The following is a 21,909-nucleotide window of genomic DNA, read 5'->3' as shown; positions in this document are numbered from 1 at the left end:
GACACTGACAGGGTATTTATGCTCGCCAAGGTTTTTATTTGTACATGACATATGAGAGCCCAGCAACCGAAAACACAATTTGGGGCTCGAAATTCATTTTCTTTCCTCTCGAAAACCGCCGATCGAGAACTGGCCGGTTTGAATCGCGCTCACTCTCTTCTCCGTGGTCACGTGCCGTCTTCTATGGTTTAGACACAACCACTAAAGATGACCAAAGTCATTGGTCTTCGAAGGCACGCACTCATACCAGAAATAGAAAAAAAGATGGTATCCATTTTTTGTGGCTTCTAAAAAACTGCAAATACGTTGATTAAAAAAAAAGTTCTACAGCCACGTGACTTTTAGTATCCTTCTCCTCCTCTATATTTCTTCTTCCTCCCCATTTCAGTTTCGGTTTCGGTTTAGAGCAGTTTCGTTTTTTGACTTTATTAAAAATATACGAGGCACTGTAGCAAAATAGTGATTGGGTAATCTTCTGACACCATAATAGATCGCCTGGGCAAAAGAACAAACAGAAAACATTGGGGGGTTATCAGTGTCCCTTGGAGCACCGCAGGGCGTGGTGAGCCCTGAGCATCTTATCGTCGTCCTGCAGCCAATGAGGCTGCATCATAAGCTGGTAAGAAGACTGGAGGACCAATCAGTGAGCAAGAAGCGTGAACGTTATACGTCACGACCTTTGTTCGTGTCAGTAACTATTGGGGAAGAGATCGAAGGTGGCGCTCCCTAGCGGCCACCTTTGCAACTAACGCTGTGCGGCAAACAAACCCTCCGACCACAGTCATTAGGGCGTTCGCTGCCGTGGAAAATGACGACTCAAGGCTCGCGAAAGGTGTGTAACACTATCCTTTTCGCCTAAACGCATTTAGAGGGTGTTCCCGAGCGATGTCCGAGCGTAAAACAAATCTCATGAATGAGCCAATAAAGTGAGCCAATGAAACTCTTCACAAAGATGCCTTCAGGTAGTGCATCTATCATACTCAAATTTTGGGAGTATAAGTTTCCAAAACCAATAACAAAAAGAAAACGCTATACTCCATGCACAGGGTGAAAAAACGTAAACCGTCTGCTTAGTTAGTTAGTTAGACGGTACCTAACCCCTTCTGAGACAGCAAAAGTTCAGATTGCCGACACAGGTAAAAGTTTTCGTTTCTTGTTTTGTTCTAGCTTTTCCCACGTTTGGGAAGCTCACTAATTGGCGATCGTATGCAGTCTCTCTCACTCCACGAGAATGCGCTTGGTTGCTATTGTGCCGTGGGCCCCTTCCCCGAATCCCAACATTTCGGGAATACTCTTTTTGTTGGTCACCCAGGGCGGTCGACGCTGGTCCAGGACAGGACACCACAGCAGCGCATGGGTGCATCCTCGCTTGACTGCTCGCACAGAGGACAGGCCGTGTCGTTGTCTCCGAAGATTTGGTTACGTCGGCCGTTTGTCATCAGCGCTCCTACCCGTGCCTGAAACAATAGCGCGCTTTCATGGTCTCCTCGGTAGTGTGTGCAGGGAGACGGCTCTAACTTGTGATGCGCGTAGATGCTCTGGAGGCTCTGCTTTTTTATCACCGCCTGTCTCCAGGCTTCGAGTTCAATCGCGTTCACCTCCTCTGTCGTTGCTTTGAACCCCCCTTTCTCCGATGTGGCCTCATGTCGCTTTGTCCTTTTGCTGTACACAGAATCGAGCTTGGAGGTGGTGTTTGACCAGTTCGTCGTGCTACTGCGGTATTTAACGTAGTGGAATGCTCTTTTGGCGTACGCTTAATCTGGCATGTGGATCAGGCGCCCGAAGTATCCAAGCTTGGCCCTTGCATCTTGTTGTTTAAAGGTTGACCGGGCCATCTCTCCCGTGACGGCCAGGTTTGCAATCGCCCCATTTCCGCCCAGTGCCCCCTCCGGATTTCCACATGATGGCGGTTCAATGTCTTCAGGGTGGTCTGCTGGAAGACCACTGCGTCGTTTGCGTAGGTGACAGACGGTACTGAGACACTCTTCTACAGTGCCCTCGCAAGGGTGTATGGGTTATACGAATACTTTACCATGTTCCACAGGTACCCTATTCAGATGTTGGAGATTTTTAATGTGTTCCTCTCGTGTTGTTCCAATTATTGCGGGTCTTCTTGGAGAGTCACTCACAGATACCTGTATTACTTGGTATATTCTTCTTCCACCTCCTATACTCTAAACGTATGGTTATGCTTGTGAACATTATAGCCTATCCACTTCGACTTTTCCTTACTGAGTTCGAATCCCTCTTCAATCTCAATTCGATTGCAGACATCGAGCATGTCTTGTAGGTGAGTTTCACTCTCTGATAAAAGGAGTATGTTATCGGCCAAGGCCAGTACTGGAATATAAGTTGTTTTTATGTCATTACTGGTGGTAATGGTTGTGAAAGAAACGCCCTGCCTTTTGGCTTTCAGCTCCAGAATGAAATCATTGATGTAGATGTCCAGCAGGGTTGGAGAGAGAGGGCAGCCCTGGCGCTGACCCACAATCATGTTCACCTGCCCTGATATATGTTCTCCTAAACTAAACTGACCAGATGTCCCGATTTAGGCGGCACAGGTCCCGCTTTTCCGGCCATGGCCCCGCTGTCCCACCAGCGTGCTTGTGGGACGGTGTTTTGTCCCGCTTCGTCTGCCCCGAACCTCGAATAGAAAAAAATATGCGGTTAAACGAAAGTTTTGCACCAGTGAGAGGTTGCTTTCCCTGATGAAGGTACAAAATATGCTCGGCAGAGAAGATGATGAAGTTGAAGGTTAATTTGCCATGACATCTGAACAGTACTATGGACACACATACTGCAAAAATAAACAATTTACTAAAGAAATGTTCCAACCAAATGTACTAGATGTGCACGCCAAACAGTGTGCAAATTGCACGGAAAAGAAATGTCCGTGATGTATACAAAATATTAAAAAGATATGATTTGTTACCGATATTTAAACTTTTCAAGCCTCGCAACACAAGAATCCTCCCCCTTCCCCCATACGCGTCCCACTTTGGGGCCCGAACAAGATGGTCACTTTATCCTGAACTCTATCTGGCGTTGCATCCGGCGTACATGTTTCTGAAGAGTAGTAGTAGTAGTTTATTGTAAAGTGAAAAGGGGGTAGAAGCAAGGCGAAAGGTTAGTCTCCCAGTGGTGGGGTCAGCTTTCTCGCCTTGCTAGGGGAATAGGGGGAACCAAGAGTGGTTGAAGGAGAGGTGGCGCAACAAACACTATGATACACTATAATACACTATGATACACTATTTACACTGTGATACAATATTAAACGAATTGCGTGGCTAATTGTGATCTTGGTCCTTTCCTGACGTATTACAGGCTGCTATAGCCTGCGGATTTTAAATAGTCAAGCAGTGCTCTTAAAGCTTTTGTTCTCGAATGCCGCGAACCGGTGGGGAACAGGAGTGACTTGGTGTTGCCAGCAGGAATGTTAAGCTGTTTGAGGGTGGTCACAAGTGTTTCTCGGTGGTTGCTCACCGCTCTGCAATGCCAGAGAATGTGTTCGATGTCCTCCGTGGCACCACAGGCACTGCAGGCTGGGGATGACAGGCGTTTGATGAGATGCAGTCGAGAAGCGGTTCGGGCGCAGCCTACCCTTATCCGATGAAGTAGAGCTTGTTCCAGCCTGCTGAAGCTTTTCTTGGGAATTGTGTACGGCGGTGTTCCAGCCGCAGTTTCAGGGTCAGGGTGAAGTTTCTGAATGGCTTTTTGAATAAGGCTGTTTGACGAATTATATGGATGTACGGAGATTGTTGGTGTGACATCCGCATGAGCAGCCCGTGGAGAGAATCCGCAGTCTCATTTCCCTGAATGCTAACGTGGGAAGGGATCCACTGAAACTGGATGGATGCACCTTCGACAGCTGCCTTCTGCACTAGGTAGGCTATAGTGCGAGCTAGCGGAGATGCTCTTTCCAGGTTCGTGAGTTGCTTCAGAGCTGCTTGGGAGTCGGAGAAGATGACAAAGTGGTGTAGCTCCGCGTGCTTGAAAATTTCTTGTACGGCAAGCCAGATGGCAGGAAGCTCGGCACATGCGGTGTTCATGCAGATGTCCAATCGACCTTTCATGTGAATTCTAAGTTGAGGAATGCAGTAGGCAGCTGTGGCGGAATTACCACGTATGCTACCATCTGTATATATGTGCGTTTGTCCTGCGTAGTCTATGGTTATCAACTCTTCAGTAATAGACCGTGCTACACAATCTGCGACCCTACCTCGCCGAGGCAGGTCAGGAATAGTTGCCAATATTTGCAGTTTCTCTTCGTCACAGTGAGGCGGAAGTGTCTCTGGAACGTTAGAAGGATAGCCGATTGTTGAACGAAATGCTTCACCCATCCTTCCCAAAAAAGAATTATGCCTTGCTATGATGCCTTCGATGAGTTTGATTGCATTAGGTGCACTGTGGAGCCTAGTGAAACGTCGAAGCACTCGTTCTTGTGCTTGATTCCGTAGTGGGGAGTCGCCGGCTTCTACGAGTGTGGGCACATTTTGTGGTGAGCAGGGCAGGCCGAGGCAGAACCTTAGCGCCGTTCGGTGGAAAGTTTCAAGGGTTGTCCATTGTGGTCTTGCTATGTCGAGTAGGGGTAGTGCGTAGAGCACTCTGCTTACAATGAGACCCCGATAGAGCGTCAACAGTGATGACTGGAACGGACCCCAGTTTTGACTCGCGATGCGGTGAAGAGCACCACATAGTTTGCGAGACTCTTTCATGACGTTCTTAACAGCAGGGCGCCAGTTCACTCTGTCGTCTATAATGACGCCAAGGTATTTAACTTGTGTCCGCCTTCGAATACGTTCTCCTTCCACGCGAAGTCTTGAGAATTCGGAACGTAATCGCCCTCGTGGTCTGTAGGTGAGTGCGGAGGTCTTAGCAGTAGACAATGTGAGGCCAGCGTGAAAGAGAAATGCCGAGGTGGTGTTAAGAGCCTTTTGGAGTTGTGCTTCAACTGTTGTTGAGAGGAGCGTTGGGCCAGCGCACCACAGTACGACGTCGTCAGCGTATATTGCACATTTGACTGGAAATATACTTTCCTTTGGCAAAGCAGGGGGGAGTGCTGCCATGACAACATTGAAAAGTAGCGGGCTGAGGACACTTCCCTGTGGCACTCCTTGTGTGCACTCGCGTGGCGTACTCAAATGCCTGGCCAGTCTAACTTGGAGCGTTCGTTTGTTTAGAAAAGATCGCACAAAGGCCAGGGCCCGACCTCCTACCCCGATTAATTGCAATCTCTCTATTATTATGTCGTGAGGAAGAGCGTCGAAAGCACGATGTATATCCAAGAACACAGCATGTAGAACATGTTTCTGTGCTTTGGCCTCTTCAAGAGACGAGGCAAGATCTCCGATGGCATCTGCTGTGGATCGACCTCTTCTGAAGCCCGACAGTTCGTGTGGGAACGCGTTTGTATGTTCAAGTTGCCAAGTGAGACGGCGGTGGATCATCCTTTCCATTAGCTTGCAGGTGCAGGACGTCAGCGATATTGGGCGATATGAGGACAAGTCATTCGCGCGCTTTCCTGCTTTCTTGACAGCTATCACGGTCGATTGTAGCCAGGCATCGGGTAGAACTCCTCTCTGCCAAATGTCGTTGAAGTAGGCGAGTAGTTTGGGTCGGTCTTCTTCGTCGATGTTTTTTAAAGCCTGGTTAGTTATACCGTCAGGTCCTGGGGCACTCCGTCGACGGCAGTTTGACAAGGCGTAATTTAACTCTGATAATGTGAAGTCGTCATCAACTGACTTTTTAGGGAAGTGTAGAACGGGAGGCCTGGGTGCAAGAAAAACCGCCTTTGGTAAGTTGATGTGAGCGGTGAATTCATCTGCAAATCGTTCTCTGAGGGTAGCGAATGAGATTTTGTTTTTGATGGCGATTGCTGCGAAGTGGTCTTTAGGTGGGACTGCAGTGAGTAGGCATTTGACTGTCGTCCATGGGAGGCGGGATCCAGCGTCAGTGTTTAGTGAATTACTTCTCTGTTGCCATTGATGACGGCCAAGTTGTACGGTATATCTGCGAAGCTTGGCCTCAATTCGTCGTGATGTTGTCCAGTCTTGGGGTCGCTTAGAACGTCTAGCTATTCTTTGAGCTCGCCGGGATGCGGCGCGAAGGTTCAAATATGTCAGGTCTGGGACTGGTTTTGTTGTTGGGAGCGTTATTTGCTTAGTGGCGACTTTGAAGGCGGTGGTTACGGCCTCCTCAATTGCTGGAGGATTTTGGCCTGTTAATATCGTGCTAAGGGTTACGCGATAAACGTCCCAGTTGGTAATCTGATGCGTTCTGATCTTCCGTGGAATGGCCGTGATGGGGAGGAGCAAGATGGGCACGTGGTCACTTCCCCATGTATCAGGTTCTGCATTCCAGACCATTTGTTGTATTTCGGGTGATACGAATGTTAGATCGAGAACGCTGTCTGTTTTAAGAAGAGGACGAATGAATGTTGGCGATCCGTTGTTGAGGCATCTTAAGCCTAGATCTTTTGTTACATCAATGAGCGCATTTCCCCTTTGTGTGGTTGTGTCACTTCCCCAAACAGGGTGGTTCGCATTAAAATCTCCGCACCATATAATTGGCCCAGGACAGCGTTTTCTGATATTTCTCATTTCATCGGGGTCCCATGGTTGGTGAGGACGTATGTAGCTTGAGACAACAGTAATATCACGCTTGTCCATTCTTATTGTTACGGCTGTATGCTCACTGTATAGAGTGTTCAAGTCGCTAAGGTCGATTTCCATTTGTTTGAGGTGATTCTGCACGAATATAGATGTCCTAGACTTCCCGTCGAGGTGCGGTGTCTTACTGTGATATTGGACGTATGGGGATAATCGATGAGGTCCTGGTTGCACATACGTTTCTTGAAGAGCAAGAACATTTGGTTGAAGCTCCAGGAGGCGGCGACGAAGTTCGGAAAGTCGAGGTCGGAGAGTATTAACATTCCACTGGATGATCGATGGAAGCATCGTGATACGACCCGGCGCTACCGGCGCGCGCACAGGGGATCCTGCAGCGTTGCTCTCAGGCATCGCTGTGTTGAGAATTTTTCACGATTCCGACGATAGCTGTCTCAAAGAGCATCATTCCTTGTAAAATTGTCTTCAATGTGCTTGGTGGCATTTGTGCAATGGCACTCCGCAGTGCAGAGAAGATGAAGCCTATTAAGCTATCAGCGGATGTGGCTGATTCTTGCGCTGGCTCCTCAGACACACGTCGACCAGAAAGTACATCACTGTATGCAAGGTTTCTATTTGGTCTAGTCTGGGTCATTTCTTGTTGGTCCTTCTTCGCATCTGACTTTCCTGAGTTTTCTTTATCAGTGGTTGGAGAACGTTTAGAAAAAATATTCATTGACCTCGATGCAGCTCTTTTTGGCGAGTCCTTCTTAGGTTGATTTTTTCGTCCTGCTTGCGCATGGGAACGATCTGCGTGCGTTGTTTCTTTTTGGAGCGCAGGATATTCTTCTTGTGCTACAGGTAGTTCACGTTCTGTTTCAACAAGCTTTGGTCCGTGAATGAAAGATTTTTTCCTTGTAAGTGCTGCCAGGCGTACCTTGCAATTCGCATAAGAAGCAGGATGGTCACCGAGACAGTTCGCACATTTGGTGGGAAGTGTGCCAGGGCATTCTTTGGACGAGTGTGGTTCTCCACATCTTTTGCATTTTGTTTTCCCCTTGCAGTACTTTGCAATGTGGCCAAGGGCCTGGCAGTTGAAACACCTTGGAGGTGCTGCAATGTACTCGGTTACCTCGTGCCGTGTGAAGCCGAGGTTGATCTTGTCCGGTCGCTCGGTGTTTGGACGGAATGTTAGAACCACTCGGTCGGTCGGTTGGGTAACATCTGTTGCATTTTCGCGTCGCTGGTAGAGCCGACGAGCGGCGATCACACCGGCTGTTCCCAGAAATTCGTTAAGGTCATTATCAGTGTACCATTTTGGTACCCCTTTGATTAGACCGAAGTTTTGTAGGTACGCTTTGGGTATTGTTGCTTGTACCGGGATCCCACAAAGGGAGTGCACTTTGAGAAGTCGATGCACAGTCGGTACTTCTGAGACATCAAGTAAAAGACCTCCCCTCGCTGTGAAACGATGTCTCACGATGGGCGCGCCAGCCAGTGTCTCTACTTCAGCAGACAATTTAAGCGGGTTTTGTTGCTGCAACCGCTTATCCTCCTGCACGGGCGTTAGCAGGACTGGAACCCCTGTCGTCCTCTGTCGACGATGTTGCACTAAGGTGAACTCAGAGTCCTCTCCGGCTTCCGTCTCTTCCATTTTTTCCGGGTGGTCGTTCACTGATATCTCCTCATCATCACCGTCTCCCTTACGTCGCTTAGTTTGGGGGCTTACTTGTGTTCCATTGTAGGTATGGTCTGATTCGGTAATATCCGAGGTCGTGGCTGGGGGATGTCCATCGGCACAGGACATACCAGGTGTACCCCTGCCTCGAAAGGCCAAGGTTGACTTGAATGGGCGTCTTAAAATATACGTGTCGAAAAATTCAAACAAGAGAAGAAAAAATGGCGACCTAGTCAAATAGGATTCTTCTTCCTCCTCCTTTCTGAAGAGCGATACTGTCTGAACATCCAGTGCGATCGCTTCTAACTTCGTCCACATCTTCCCATGGGCACTGCATCATAAACCTTTTCCAAGTCAAGGTAAGCCAAATAGAGTGGTGACCTTTCTAGATTTTTGAGCTCTATGACTTGTGTGACAGTGAATAAGTTGTCGCTGCCCCGCCGGTTCCTACGGAGCTCATTCTGTGTCTCGCTGAAAAGATGGGCTTTCTCACAGAGTCTCTGTAGTCTGCCTTGCAGAATTGATGCAAACAGTTTGTACACATTTCTTAGTATTGTTATCGGCCTGTATGAGTCTAATGATTTATTGTCTAATTATCTTTTCCTTTGTAGATTAGTTTGATTCTGGCTAGTTTCCAGACTTCAGGGATAGCACTTTCTGCCAGCATGTTGCTTAGAACGCACTTTAGGTGCTTCTGTGCTACCGGTTTATGCTTTTTCAGGAACTTGTTGGGGATGTTAGCTGGACCTACTGCCTTTACTGCTTCTAGTTCATTAACAGGTAACGGCAGTTCACCGGGCGCTACTGGTTTAATAATGTTGCGGTCAAGTTCCTGAGGTCATAGGGATATTTCCTCCTGTGTCCTCGGCTTGTTGTAGAGGCAGACTTAAGTCTCTAGCTTGATGCTGCCACTCACAGATGGCGCCATTATTCCTGAAGAGGTTATCTGCGAGAAACGTAGGATTCGTTGCTTGAGGGCCGCGCCGATGGTTGGCGCCATCTGAGTGTAGCAGCATCAAGCAGACTGTTTGTTTACGTTTCTCACCCCTTGCATGGAGATATAGCGTTGTCTTCTTTTCGGTTTTTCTATAGACCATTCCATTCAGCTCTCTCTGGGCGGCACCATTTTGTTCGACAGCAGCGCCCTCTCCATACATCCGGGAAATTCAGCGGGTTCGGCGGGGTAAAACGAGAGAGAGGGCACGCGCCCGACTCCGCTAGCGGACGACAAAACGGGAGGTTGCCATTCTCCATCTTTGGGCTGTATCGGCGGGCTGTACGGAACATCGAACTCTCGCTCGTGGCTGCCGTTGTGAAGTGGTTCACGTTCTTAGAATAGTTATGGCTACTCCAAAATCAGCCTAAAGCTCTCTGTTGTTCTACTTCGGTAAATGATCAACTGACATATCTTTTTTCGGTTACTTAAACAGCAGTTGAGTCAGCCGGCAGTATACCTCAACTACGGCATGCATCGCGGCAGGAGAGCACGTTCGTATTTATTATTTCAGACATCCACTCATGGTCGCTAAAGGCCTACACCAGTACGAACTTTGTATATAGTTAAAAAGGTACAGCCACCGGATTCACTTTTCGCCGGAGAGACCGGCCAGTCTGACACAGTTTTCCCTATTTATTTTTTTTATTTGCAAGGAGATAACAGCGCAATTGGACTCTGTTAGTCTTTTTTATCTATCATAGTAATACACGATAACTGGCATACCAAAATCTGCGCATCTGCGCTTGAAATTCCCAAAATGACGCGATTTTAAACAGAGTTTGTACGCCAGCCGGATGCTGGGTACTGCCCGTTCGGCGGAGCAGACGACATCGGGCTAGAGGGGGAGGGCATTTTTTCCTCTTTTTACCCTATCTGCTATGACCCTAATGGAACGGTCTATACTCACGAATTTTGTGTATCATAAATGCACCACCTCAGGACACCTTCATGAGTTTTATTCCGCTCACTTTATTGGCTGATTTATGCGGCTCGTCTTACGTCGGGCATCACTCGGGAACACCCTGTGGATAGAAGTAATCTATTTCCCTCTTCCATTCAATGTCACCGATGTCCTCGTGGATGACCGAAGAAGCACAGGTGTGGTCACGCGCGGGTGTGCCGGGTCAGCCGCGTCGTGCCGGCCGCGCGCGCTGGATCGTGAGTAACCGGCGCGGCGTCGCGTTTTTTTTTTGTTTTTTTTATTGATTCACGAAACACGCACTTCACTTTTCAGTTACCCTGCCTCTCGCGACACTCATGGACCACGTCGGCAAAAGAAAGCGGTGCCTCACTGAAGGAGAGGACGTGCTCAGTTGCGACCATGTCATCGAGTGCAGCGTTGCCCCAGAGCCGACGATCGAAGCTTTCTGCACAATCATGCTTCGAGCACTGCGGTACGCTGAAAGTGCGCACCATATCGCTACAAACAAATATGCAGCGGGCGCGGCAATACGCTAGGCGAGGGTTAGCGTCGGCGTTGTTTGTCACACATCGATTGTTTGTGGTGATGATGATGATAGGGAAACATCGGGAGGATTAGAGAGCCTAAGAGTGTGTTTAACGCAAACCCTGGAGAGCGTTTGCAATTTAATAGTGGCGTTAGAGATGTCGGATTATACACCTTTTTTGCGTTTACAGAGTGCTTACCATATCGGAACAAAAATGGCGTCTATAGAAAAGTGTTGTTTTATTCTTTGCGTAAAATCTTCAAGCGTCTTCAGGGGTTGTTTATAGACGGATTTACGTTAAAACCCAGAGCAAAAAAACCCAGAGCAAAATTTTGCAAATTAATGGTGCCCATAAACAAAACTCTCTAGGGACAATATCAGACCGTGGCGCACCAAGCAGCTAACTTTAGAACTACACGGAGGGGGACAACGAATAACAATGACTCAGCGCTCGGCTGATGTTACCGAACGCCGCATCAGCGTTCGGCTGGAGTTCGTGTTCTCCGGCCGCCCGACGGTGAGGAGGGTCTCGTTTGTTACCACTACGGCCTGCATAAACAATGCAGCGTGCCAGGTGCATATGCCCATCTCAGTACAAAAGACGAAGTGGGTCAAGCTTGCATCCTCTGACGACTGCTTTCGGGAGAGATCCGGCACTAGTAATAAACGTGACTTCGTTTATTGTTAGGATTTTTACGTTATGAAGATGACTTAAAAGATTCAACTCCACAGGCCTCATGTTGGGTAAACACCGAAGTGTGGGGACAACACACGGGTCAGAGCGCCCCTATAGTTCGATGTCCTCGCCCTATTGGCGAGGAGGCAACTTACGAACTGTTCCAAACCGCATGCGACAGCTTCTCCGTATTTCTAGAAGATTCGTGTTTACTTTATACTTATACCAAGTATAATAGATAGGAGGGCAAAATGACCTTGCAAAGTAAGTATCGCCTTAGTTCAAAGATTCTATGCCGAAGGTACGAGATATCGAGAGTAAAATATAAGAAGCCCAATGTGGCCTTGCCGACTCACTCACCCCTAACCGCAAGTTTTTATCTATGTCCCTTGTTACATTCGCACGTTGATCTAATAATGTTTCGCCATTGAGTTTCAAGTTTCGTGATGACTTACCCTGCCGTCCAAAGAAAAGGAGAGCATATTCCAGACGCTGATGTTGCTGTGTTCAGGAATGATTGTTGGTCGCTCGTTTTCCTCCGTCTTGTAACTGGCCATCCTCGCTTGTGAAATATTTCTCTGCATGCGCTAAAAGATGTAAAAACATTTTGGTACTTACTCAATACAACCAACTGACTGACTTTGAGACTAGCGCATTGTTTACCCTATAAATTGCAGCTTTGTGTAAGTTGCACAACCATTAGTACGGTCCGCGCGACAAAACTGTACTGATCAGCCTGCACATGTGTTAGATCGGGATTTTCTCTTCAAGCGGAGTTCAATGTCATCAGAAATATCAACAAAAAATATATTTTTCGAGGATTCTAAAATCTCGGCGAGGTGATAATTTGGCTTAAAATTGCATTTATGTTCGTTGTAATTAGCATTGTTAAAAAGGTTGCGTGTTTAGAAATTCCGCCTACTACGATGCAATATATCTTGATGGCGCTTTTAACGAGCAGCAATGTCTATCGTAATGATATGCAGTGTGACACGTAGAAAAGGAGTAAACCGATCTCACGGCTAGCCAGTTTGAATACTCCACCACTGCCGCCATGCATCATGGGAACTGTAGTCTTTCCGCACGAGGGATAACCCCGTTGAGGGATTGCGCAGGCAGAGCACGAAGCGGCACTAGCAGCCTCATGAACTAGAGCCTGCCTCCTATGAACTACAACTATGACGGCGTCACGGATGCCTGGAACGCTTAGTGAAATCGGTCTATTGGTAGTCTGTAGAGGACGTCTTTTCGAAGTTCTTCTTTTGTGGTATTGCATCCGTTTCTCTGAAATGGCGTGCGCCTACAATCTGACCGTGTAATGTCTCCGCCCGTACTAAATTCTCCGTTTCATAATAACTTGGCGAACTGTTTAGGCTACGGCGTCCGCGATCCAATTAGAGCGTCGGAGCGAGGCACGTGACATTAGGTCACGGTATACGTGACGAGGCCTCGTTGGACGGGCAGTGGCCTCGGAATGCTTTCGCGTACCTAGCTCCGACGCTTTTATTGGGCCGCGTGGGCCTCAGCCTCCACAATTCACCAAGTTATAGCCAAGCCATTTATCGTGAGTAGCGCAATTTCGAATACTCTAGCGCCATCTAGCGAGCGTCAGGTTGTGCGGCCAGGCTGAGTGGTTAGAAACGGCGAAAGTGCTCTTCGGGGCGCCGCTACCGCGTTGCGCGTGGCAGCTGGGTGCTCCAAAGTGCTGGGCATCCGACTTATACCCCTGTCAGACGGGCACCTCGAATGTCATTTACGCTAAAGGCCTTTAGGATTTTCAAATGACATTTAAGTCGTGTCGTGTTCAGACGGGAAACTCAAATGTCATTTGGGTGATGTCTATCACGATAGCGGTCTGTTGTTAACCTAAAAATGTAGCGTTTGTATTATTGTTAACCCGGCAAACTAGTGTTTATTTTATTGTTTACTAAGTAAATAAAATGTAATAAACTCTCAGAACATAGAATGCAAACACGGAGATGAAACGAAGTAGGCGTTTTGACGGAGACAAGGTATTCTGTGGCAACTATGACACGACGTCAGCAATCCCAATTAATCCGTAGCCGTATCCGTTCCGCCGCTTGGTTCGTCTGCTTTCGGAACTCCGCGCATCTTGCTCGCCGTTGTTCCTCGCGCACTTTCGTTCTTCGCCGGATTCGTATACCCCGTTGACGTTTACGTCTGCGATCGATCAAGCGAAGACCGTGACGCTGTAGCGATGGAGCCTGCTGACGACAGTGATCGTAGTGCGATGGATCCGGAGCGTCGGATTGCTTTTCTGGCGTGTTTGTACGCACAACAACAGAATGCCTTGACGCTGCTGAGGGCCGACATACGATCTGCCAGTGCAGAAAGCGTCCGCCTTCAAGAAAGGCTCCTTTCCAACGACCTGATGTTCGCTGCCGTTGAAGCGTCAAGTATCATCCCACGAAGCATCCAAGCGTTCAGGAGGAACGAACGCTGGTTTGAGGACACTCTACCGCACTTGCCGGAGCACTTCTTCAAGCAGTCCTTCCGCGTCAAGCCGGTTACGTTTAGGTACCTGGTAGACGTGTGTCGGCCTCACATGGAGCGCGAAGTTACCAACATGCGTTCCACCATTCCGGTGGAAAAGAGAGTTGGTGCCGCGCTGTACAAGTTGTGCTCGAGCGCAGAAGACCGCACCATCGCCAACTTGTTCGGCCTGGGACGGTCCACCGTCAACGAGAACTACAGGGAGTTCTGTAGGGTAGTTGTCTCCGTCCTCGAGCAGGACTGGCTCAAGATGGTGAGCGCCGCCGAGCTTCCGGACCACATCCGGGAGTTCCAAGCTGCTCTGGAGTTTCCACAGGGCATAGGGGCGCTGGATGGCTGCCACTTCCCCATCTCACCACCGAAGGTCAACGCGAGCGACTACCACAACTACAAGGGCTGGTAGGTAACCTTTACTTCAAGGATAATGTGTATGATCATCTATGGACTGCTAGAACCAATACCATATACGTTGAACTTCCTGGCCCTTTAGGAAGTCGGGCATCTGTTTTCAAACCGATATTGCAACAAAAAAAGGGAAAAAAAAAAAACAATTTCTCTAATAAATATTGACTGTGAATTCCTCTCAGTAAGCAAATTCAATGAAGCTGGCCAAACTGAATGATGCAAACTCGTTGCTGCCTGCTAGCAAGTGTTCTAAAATGAGTCTGAGGCATCGAAACAAAGAGGGGCACGCCAAGCAAAGAGCAACGAAGAGAACGCATAGAAAATTTGCGATGATGAGGCAGCCAACTCGTTCCGTCCTTGGTCGAGGGGAAACAAACCCGTGTGGGCACATTTGGGGGGAAAACAAATGCACGAGATGCGGAAAACAAATGCACGAGGTGCGCAAAAAGCAGACAAACTTGCACGGCAAATGGTTTCAAAGGTTTCGATTTGAATAAAATGTACCTGGACCAAACATTTTTCCCTATAAATTTTAATATGGTGATATAAGCCACACGTGTTTGATGACATGGAGGTTATGAAATAGCTATTCTTGAATATGAGGTGCCAGCAACTGATAGCCAGCTTTTTACACTTAATGTGATGTTTAGAAGCTATGTACACCTGTGTTCTGCGGAGTTTTAACGAATTGTGCTGTGCTGTCTACTTCCCTTTTGAATCTCCAGTTTTGAGGACTGTATGGCTACAGCATTCAACACCCATGGAACTGATATATGCCTTGTAATGTTTGTATCCAGGTATAGCATCATCCTGCTGGCCCTCGTAGACCACCGTTACCGGTTCCGGTATGTGAACGTCGGGACACCAGGGCGGTGCCACGACGCACATGTGTACCGGAGGTCGGCTTTGGCGGCTGTTCTACAAGGACCAACGCTGCAGATGCCCATGGTCACCGTCAACGGGACCACCGTGCCGCCCCTGATCCTGTGTGACCAGGCATTCCCTTTGACGTCCAACATGCTGAAGCCGTACCCTCGCAAGGACGTTAAGAAGGACTCTCCACAGGAAGGCTTCAACCGACAGCTGTCATCTGCTCGCCGAGTCGTGGAGAACGCCTTCGGAAGGGTCAAGGCCCGATTCCGCTTCATCATGAAGAGGATGGAGTGCGAGGTGGACAATGCCCGGCTTGTTGTGCGAGCCTGCTGCATTTTAAACAATGTGTGCGAGCATTTCAATGACGGTGTCGAGCCACAGTGGCTCAGCGACGTGGCGACGGAGGATAGGATCTATCTGCAACCGGTGTGCACCACAGATGCTGAGGCAGACAATGGGCAGAGCGTCAGGGACGCTATTGCGGGCTATCTACACCAACGCTCGAGGCAAATGGTCTAGATGAAGAGCTCAAGTGGCTGCTCCTGTTTGCAGCACAGACCTTGACATCTACGAGGGCCCTTTCCAGTGCGTGAAGAACAAAAGGCCCTTTTTAGGGCCAAACAAATCTGGCTTTGGAGCATAAGACGTGCTGCCAACTCCCGTGTCCCAAGTGAAGTCTCATGTTTCGGTCCATATGCTTCGCCTTCTGTATGCTTTCATGTGGCTTTTATAACACAATTTTAAGAAATTTTAAGGCATTGACTGCCCAAATATAAGTTCAAGCACCTCTCATAGCTACTATGTGCAATGAAACAAAGCTTATAAAACAAAAGATCATCTGAAAGGGTCACTGCTGGAGTACAAGAAATACCATACCAGCACCTGTTTGGGGGATTCCTTCAACTGTTGCTTTCCACGAGAGTTGCAAGGAAAAAAAGTATGGGTGTGCACATAGTAGAATTTCAGCTTGAATGAAATTGAATATTCCCAAATAGTTGGCAAAAAGTCCAATGTATAATCAAATATCGAATACCAAGAATTCTATTTGGGGGCTCCTCATGCCAAACCAATCAATGGCATCTGGTACAACTTAAGGAAAAACTGGGGATTAGTGTGGGTCACCTAGGGACCTTGAGGTACAACCGAAATCTTGGTTACACAGCGCCCTCTCCGCAATAAGCCTCCGTCAGATTGCAGACACCACGGACAGGATTATATCCCGCCAACTGGGGATACGTAGGCAAACATTCTGCTCTGGAGCCACCGAGCTACTCTTGAATGTAGCATAAATGCACACCGGGACAGCTTACATTGCAGTTTATGAGGCATTTTTATTCATGAAAGCCATCAATGAAGTCGCGAGCTCTTGCTGCACCTTGATGGCGGTTTCTTGCAGGACTATTTCCCGCTCGCGTAGGGCAAACTCTCTTGCCCTCGATGCCTCAAAACTCTGCCTGAGCAGCCTCTGCTCATCAATCACCGTTTTAATATATGCGGTGCTTGGAGCTTGCGGCCTCTTCCTTTTCTGTGGCCTGGGCGGCACGTTGCTCGTGCCATTGACGCTGCTGGGCCCCGGCCTGCTGACACTTGTAGTGGCGGGGGTGCTGGTGACTTGGCTTTCCTCGCCACGCAGCTCCTCTCCCGGTTCCTCGACGGGCTCCTCGAAGTAGTCCACTTCGACCACGCCTTTCTCTTGCATGTCGGAGAGCAACTGAGAGGAGTACCACACAAGTAGTTTTCTTGTTAAGCTACAAGAGACTGCAGCAAGCTGTTAGGTGCCACCCAAAGCCATTATACAAGGGGTACTCAAAAGTAACGGAGCTCCAACCCTGTGTATGAATGCTTTGTAGTTGAGAATCATAATGCTAGGTATTGCTACCATAGTTATATGTGTCAAGAGTATAGCCATAGTTGGCAGAACCTTGAATTTTTAAAGCAGCCACAATGCTCCACTTCAGCTGAAGCTCTTGCATCAAGCTTTACCGCACTGCACCGTCACACGCATGCAAAGTTTCATCGCTTTGCAACGGCTTGTCGAAAAAGCAGCCAAAGCAGAGGAGCACCTCGATTAGCTCGGTGAACTCTGCTCGGTGGGCAATTTTCAAAATAATTTCATGCATTTGCCACTGGCTGCCACTTGTACATTGAAATGATTTGTTATTAAAAAATGCGGAAACTTTTTTGAGAGAAACCACGAAACCCACCTCCACTACTGCTGGTGTAGCATGGTTAGAAGCTAGGCTTTCATCCACGAGGGTCGTGTCGTTCAGCGGTAGGGACCCCAACAGTCGGTTGAGGTCCCGGAAGAAGGGCCACTTCATGGCACCGGAACCCGTGGTGGTCCCTTCCCTCAGGTGTTTTCTGAAAAATGGAATTGCAGTAAATGGCAACTTTATGCAAAGCTATTGATGTATGTATAATGGGATTTTTTAACTGGGATATTTAAATCATGATTTAAATCATGATCTAAACCACGATTTAAGTAATCTTAATTTTTATTTTCCGTACTGACTCGTACTACTCTCAGGGTGCATGAAACTTTACAATTATCTTACCGGTACGTGTTGGTCAAATTTTCTATCTTGGTGTGAACCTGGCCCTTCGTCCTCACGATGCCGCAACGAAGCAGCTCCTCCGCAATCTCTTCGTACACGCCTCCGTTACGCTTCGCGCGTCGAAGGTCCTCCATTCTGCCCTCCCAGAGCCGGATCAACGTCCAGGTCTCCTGGGAAGTCCACACTACGCGCGGTTCCCTCTTCTTCGCGGCCGAAGGTCCCGCTGGTCCCGCTCCGTTCGACATGGTGTCACTTCGCGCGCGTTCTTAAAACGACTTAAAACAATAAAATATATATGTACAACAAAAATATTATTTATATACAACACAAGAATAAAAGACTATAAAACGATGATAAAATATAAACAAAAGAAATAGAAGATGAGACAGATAAATGGCAAAAGGAATGGGAAAGCTAAACAACCGAGGTAAGCGAGCGAGCAGACGAGCGAGCAGACAACGGCTGGTACTGGGCAACTGAGACCGCGAGTATATTAAACGAATAAATCGCAAAAGGTGTGCGAGATATACAGGTTATAAGCATTTTTTTCTAAAAATAATTGCTACAAGCACTGTTTTCAATTGTATTTATATTATATATAATGTTTTATTTCAATTCGCGGAACTTGCGCTGACCGCTGTTGACGAGACTACACATTTACGAGCCGTAAATGAGTTTGGGCGAACTCAGTTGAGCTCGAATGTCATTTAAGTCGAATGTCATTTAAGTTCCCGTGTGACACTGCCTAAATGACATTTACGCTGAATGTCATTTGGGGTAAATGTCATTTGAAGTGCCCGTCTGACAGGGGTATTAGAGGGTGTCTTGTGTTCTTGTGTGCCGCAGATGGTGCTTTTCAGACCGTTGGGAACGTTGCTTGCACAGCATTATGGCATCCGCCAGTGCGGCCATGCCGAGAAGAGCGGCACTGAACGCGCCACCGATGGAAATCGGAGTTCAGTACGAAAAATAGCGTATCAGTTTACGGCGATTGAATTTCCCTTCAGCCTATTTTTAGAGCGCAGCTCTTAAGCGCCCGTTTCCGGCTTGAGCGGCGTCGCCGTCGCCGTCGGCGTAACCGCGCGTTGCATTATGGGACGCTTGACGTCACTGGTGACGCCATTGATGACGTTATCAGTGACGATGACGTCACGTGACGTCACAAGCGCCACCAGTGACGTCACGTGATGTCATCGTGATGACGTCATCAGTGACGTCACCAGCGAAAAAAAAAAACAACTAAATCTAGCGGGGAAATGTTTTCCGCAATACTTAGCGGAAAAAATTGCTCCGCTAACTTCCCGCCACATTTACACACGATGCTCTCATCAAAGAAGTGCATTTTCTGCGACTTCCGTTAAGAACACGTTGATCCACACCCATGTTAGTTAGTAGTGGGGGGCTTTCCACCTTCAACCCTCACTTCCCTTCCATTCTCCTCCTTAAAAGCTGCGCTCTAATTCGCCGTTACAGGGGATTGTAAACGTCTTTTTTTTTTCTTTTGTCTTAGATGAATGTACACCGAAAATATTTTTGGCGTTTTGTGTCGTCCACAACAGTGAAATATAATGTGAAACAGGACGCGCGAAATAAGAGCATCGCAGGGAACGATCGAAGGCAGCTGGGTCCCACCGGTTACAGATCTTTGTAAAAGTTTTAATTGAGGATCCCGTGTCCACGAGCGTGCCCTTTGTCTAGAACTGAAAACAGCGAAGTTGAAATGGGACCATTGCCGGAGGGAGTTGATCAACGACTCGACGATTCGAAATCAATGCATGAATGTTTCAGCAATGCAAATTGGAGCTTTCTTTCCGACACGTTATGGCACTAATTTCTCGAATAATAACAACGCAGTCGCGTTGTGATGGTAAACGTAAATTCACGGCTCTCAGCTATCGCGTAGAAGGTAGCGATTAAGAGAAAAAAAAAAAAAAAACGATAGAACTAACTTTTCGACAATTTCCAGCCACACTCGACGGCGGAAATGAGCCTTCAACTAAGCGTTGTAAATGATAAAATCGAACCAGTTTTACCACTGCAAGATATCAGCATTAAAATTAATTAAGCTATTAACAGTTACAAGATGAAACAGTGATCCTCATGAGAAAACTTGCAACCACCTAGCGAGCGTAGCCAATGTTCATTGACGGTAACGCGGTAAGTTCAGTGCGCGCTCTATTCACGAAATGTTCCTAGCACACTCGAGACGATGGCTTCGGGGAAATGCCTTTTCCGTTTAGGGACGTAGCCCACTGCCACCGGAGGTTTCGGTTATTTGGAAAGCGATGGAGTTTGAAGACATTTGCAGCCGCAGTTGCCTTGGTGGATCCCGTGCGCGATACAGGCGCCCTCCGATAATATTCTGCGCTTTCGGCTGTTATTCGTTACAATAATCTTCGGATGACCAGGGGATTGTCGTCATTGATTTCGCTTCCTAATTACATCTGTAAATAAAATGAAATAGAGCAAACCGCGAAGAAAACAACCGAACTTGGAGAAACACACGCGTCCAAGACGTTCATTCGGGTCTTTCGCTCGTTACTAACCACTCAGTAAGGAGGAAGGCCCCGGCAACCCTTTCCCCTTTTCTCGCGACTCCATCTGTGTGTAGGTGGCGCCACTTGTTTTCCAAGATGGCGGTTATAGTGAAGATTGGAGACGCGTGTTTTTGTATACCATTTGCTGAGCCTGCCTAGTGTGCTGGCTTCACTGAGCTACCCAAATTGTTCCCCCCGCCTATCCCAGGAATCTAGGGTGTTATGTACAGAGGCAGGGCTGCCAACTCAGGGAAATTTCCCAGATTAAGGTAATATTCAGGTCTATGTGGTAATAAGGGAAATCTTGCTAGTTTGAAGGAAATTTTGGGCACCGTATATATCCGGAATTTTATAAATCAACTATGATTTTATTTCGAGATAACATCGAATTTCAGCGGCTTTGGGTACATTTAGTCTATTCCCTCCAGCCGTTTGGCGGTTTGTTGTGCGACCATGGGGAAACACTGAGGAGCACTCGAACAACTTTTTTCGGCAAAATCAATTTTCCTCCGTTTTCATTGCCCTTGTGAAAGCTATGGAGGAAGGGCTCAGCCAAGTGGAAGCTTCTGAAAGCGCCGTTGTGCCTTCTCGAAAAAGAAAGTCTCGGTACACGAAGAAATACTTCCATGTCTAAAGGTACACATTTGCCATGACAATAAAAAATATTTCGTGAAGTGCCGTGCACGAAAGGGTAGTTACTTTTTGTCGTGTTCCCTGTGTTTGATTTCCAAAACTCTCGCTTGTGTTACATCATTTGTTTTGAGTTATTATGAAAAGCGCTATTGAAGTTATTAAGCAGTGCCATGTTATGATGGCGTGCATAACATCTAAGGTGAAGACAGTGTTTTATTCGTCAGTTTGGATCTCACGCTATCAATTCCCCTCACCAGATTTGCTCTGGCCGCGGTTTCGGCCCAATGAACTAATTTTTGCGAAACTTATACGTGGCGTAAAGGCTACATAATATATCTCTCATCGTAAAAGTGAAAGTGATGCAAAAAAAAAAAAAAGAATATTTAGTATTATGTAATTTTTTGGGCAAGCGAGCGAAATTGTGGCAGTAATAGGGAAATTTCAGGCGTTCGCTTCGGATATTCTGACTTTGCGTGTTGGCAGCCCTGCACAGAGGTCACCTATTTATATGAAAATCAAAAATGGTGTTTAACGTAAAATTTACGCCAGAAGGCGCGTTGTAATTCAGGAACGAAACAAAAACTAACTTATATTTTTTACTTAATTTCTCGATATAGGTGTTAATTTCGATTTCCCGCCAAATTTAAGATGACTCACAGTGTATGTCTTGAGTTTAAGAAATGGGTTGCTGAAATTTTATTTTGTGGCATAAGTTTCCGATCCAAGCACTTCAGACGATTTGGTATGTTCAGGTCCCTTTAAAAACAGGATCTTTTATACTCCTTAGAGCTATCATTAAATATTGTATTTATTGAAGAAAAAAAAATCAGCGCTGATATTTGCGTTCTTGCTGCCTTTTCTCGCTCAGATAATGGTCACGTGAAATGATGAACTGCGGGGCCGTTAATGTGTTTTTGGGAATTTAGATGATTATTTTGCTTGAGCATAATTCCCAAGTATAACAAAATATATCTATATTTTACAAAAT

General features: G+C 47.3%; 3 protein-coding genes and 1 pseudogene across 3 annotated transcripts; 1 reads left to right on the top strand and 3 right to left on the bottom strand.

Moving 5' to 3' along the window:
* Positions 1-1,191: 1,191 nt before the first annotated feature.
* LOC115321691 lies at positions 1,192-2,494 on the bottom strand (annotated as a pseudogene).
* A 4,491-nt stretch (positions 2,495-6,985) lies between these two features.
* On the bottom strand, positions 6,986-8,412 carry LOC120846103. Its single transcript, XM_040217781.3, has one exon. It carries the CDS (start codon positions 8,410-8,412, stop codon positions 7,012-7,014), a length of 1,401 nt encoding a protein of 466 aa, XP_040073715.2. The 3' UTR covers positions 6,986-7,011.
* A 5,756-nt stretch (positions 8,413-14,168) lies between these two features.
* On the top strand, positions 14,169-15,715 carry LOC121838231. Its single transcript, XM_042294328.1, has 2 exons — positions 14,169-14,317; positions 15,121-15,715. Exons 1-2 carry the CDS (start codon positions 14,169-14,171, stop codon positions 15,713-15,715), a joined length of 744 nt encoding a protein of 247 aa, XP_042150262.1.
* A 799-nt stretch (positions 15,716-16,514) lies between these two features.
* Positions 16,515-18,234, bottom strand: LOC121838230. The gene is made up of 3 exons (XM_042294327.1): positions 17,752-18,234; positions 17,401-17,557; positions 16,515-16,907 (listed from the first exon to the last, which is right to left on the bottom strand). Exons 1-3 carry the CDS (start codon positions 17,994-17,996, stop codon positions 16,515-16,517), a joined length of 795 nt encoding a protein of 264 aa, XP_042150261.1. The 5' UTR covers positions 17,997-18,234.
* Positions 18,235-21,909: the final 3,675 nt, after the last annotated feature.

This window comes from Ixodes scapularis, unplaced genomic scaffold, assembly GCF_016920785.2.
Source record: "Ixodes scapularis isolate PalLabHiFi unplaced genomic scaffold, ASM1692078v2 PGA_scaffold5__190_contigs__length_132052651, whole genome shotgun sequence".
NCBI classification, from domain to species: Eukaryota; Metazoa; Arthropoda; class Arachnida; order Ixodida; family Ixodidae; genus Ixodes; species Ixodes scapularis.
Note: the sequence above shows the minus strand (reverse complement) of the source record. Positions and strands in the feature narration are given on the sequence as shown.

Excerpts from the sequence above, each read along its gene's own strand:
- LOC121838231 (XM_042294328.1), top strand. The coding sequence starts at position 14,169 with ATGGTGAGCGCCGCCGAGCTTCCGGACCACATCCGGGAGTTCCAAGCT. Across the intron at positions 14,318-15,120 it reads TACCACAACTACAAGGGCTG|GTATAGCATCATCCTGCTGG; the intron begins GTAGGTAACCTT and ends GTTTGTATCCAG.
- LOC120846103 (XM_040217781.3), bottom strand. The coding sequence starts at position 8,412 with ATGTCCTGTGCCGATGGACATCCCCCAGCCACGACCTCGGATATTACC.
- LOC121838230 (XM_042294327.1), bottom strand. The coding sequence starts at position 17,996 with ATGTCGAACGGAGCGGGACCAGCGGGACCTTCGGCCGCGAAGAAGAGG. Across the intron at positions 17,558-17,751 it reads AATTTGACCAACACGTACCG|AAAACACCTGAGGGAAGGGA; the intron begins GTAAGATAATTG and ends TCCATTTTTCAG. Across the intron at positions 16,908-17,400 it reads CTACACCAGCAGTAGTGGAG|TTGCTCTCCGACATGCAAGA; the intron begins GTGGGTTTCGTG and ends TACTCCTCTCAG.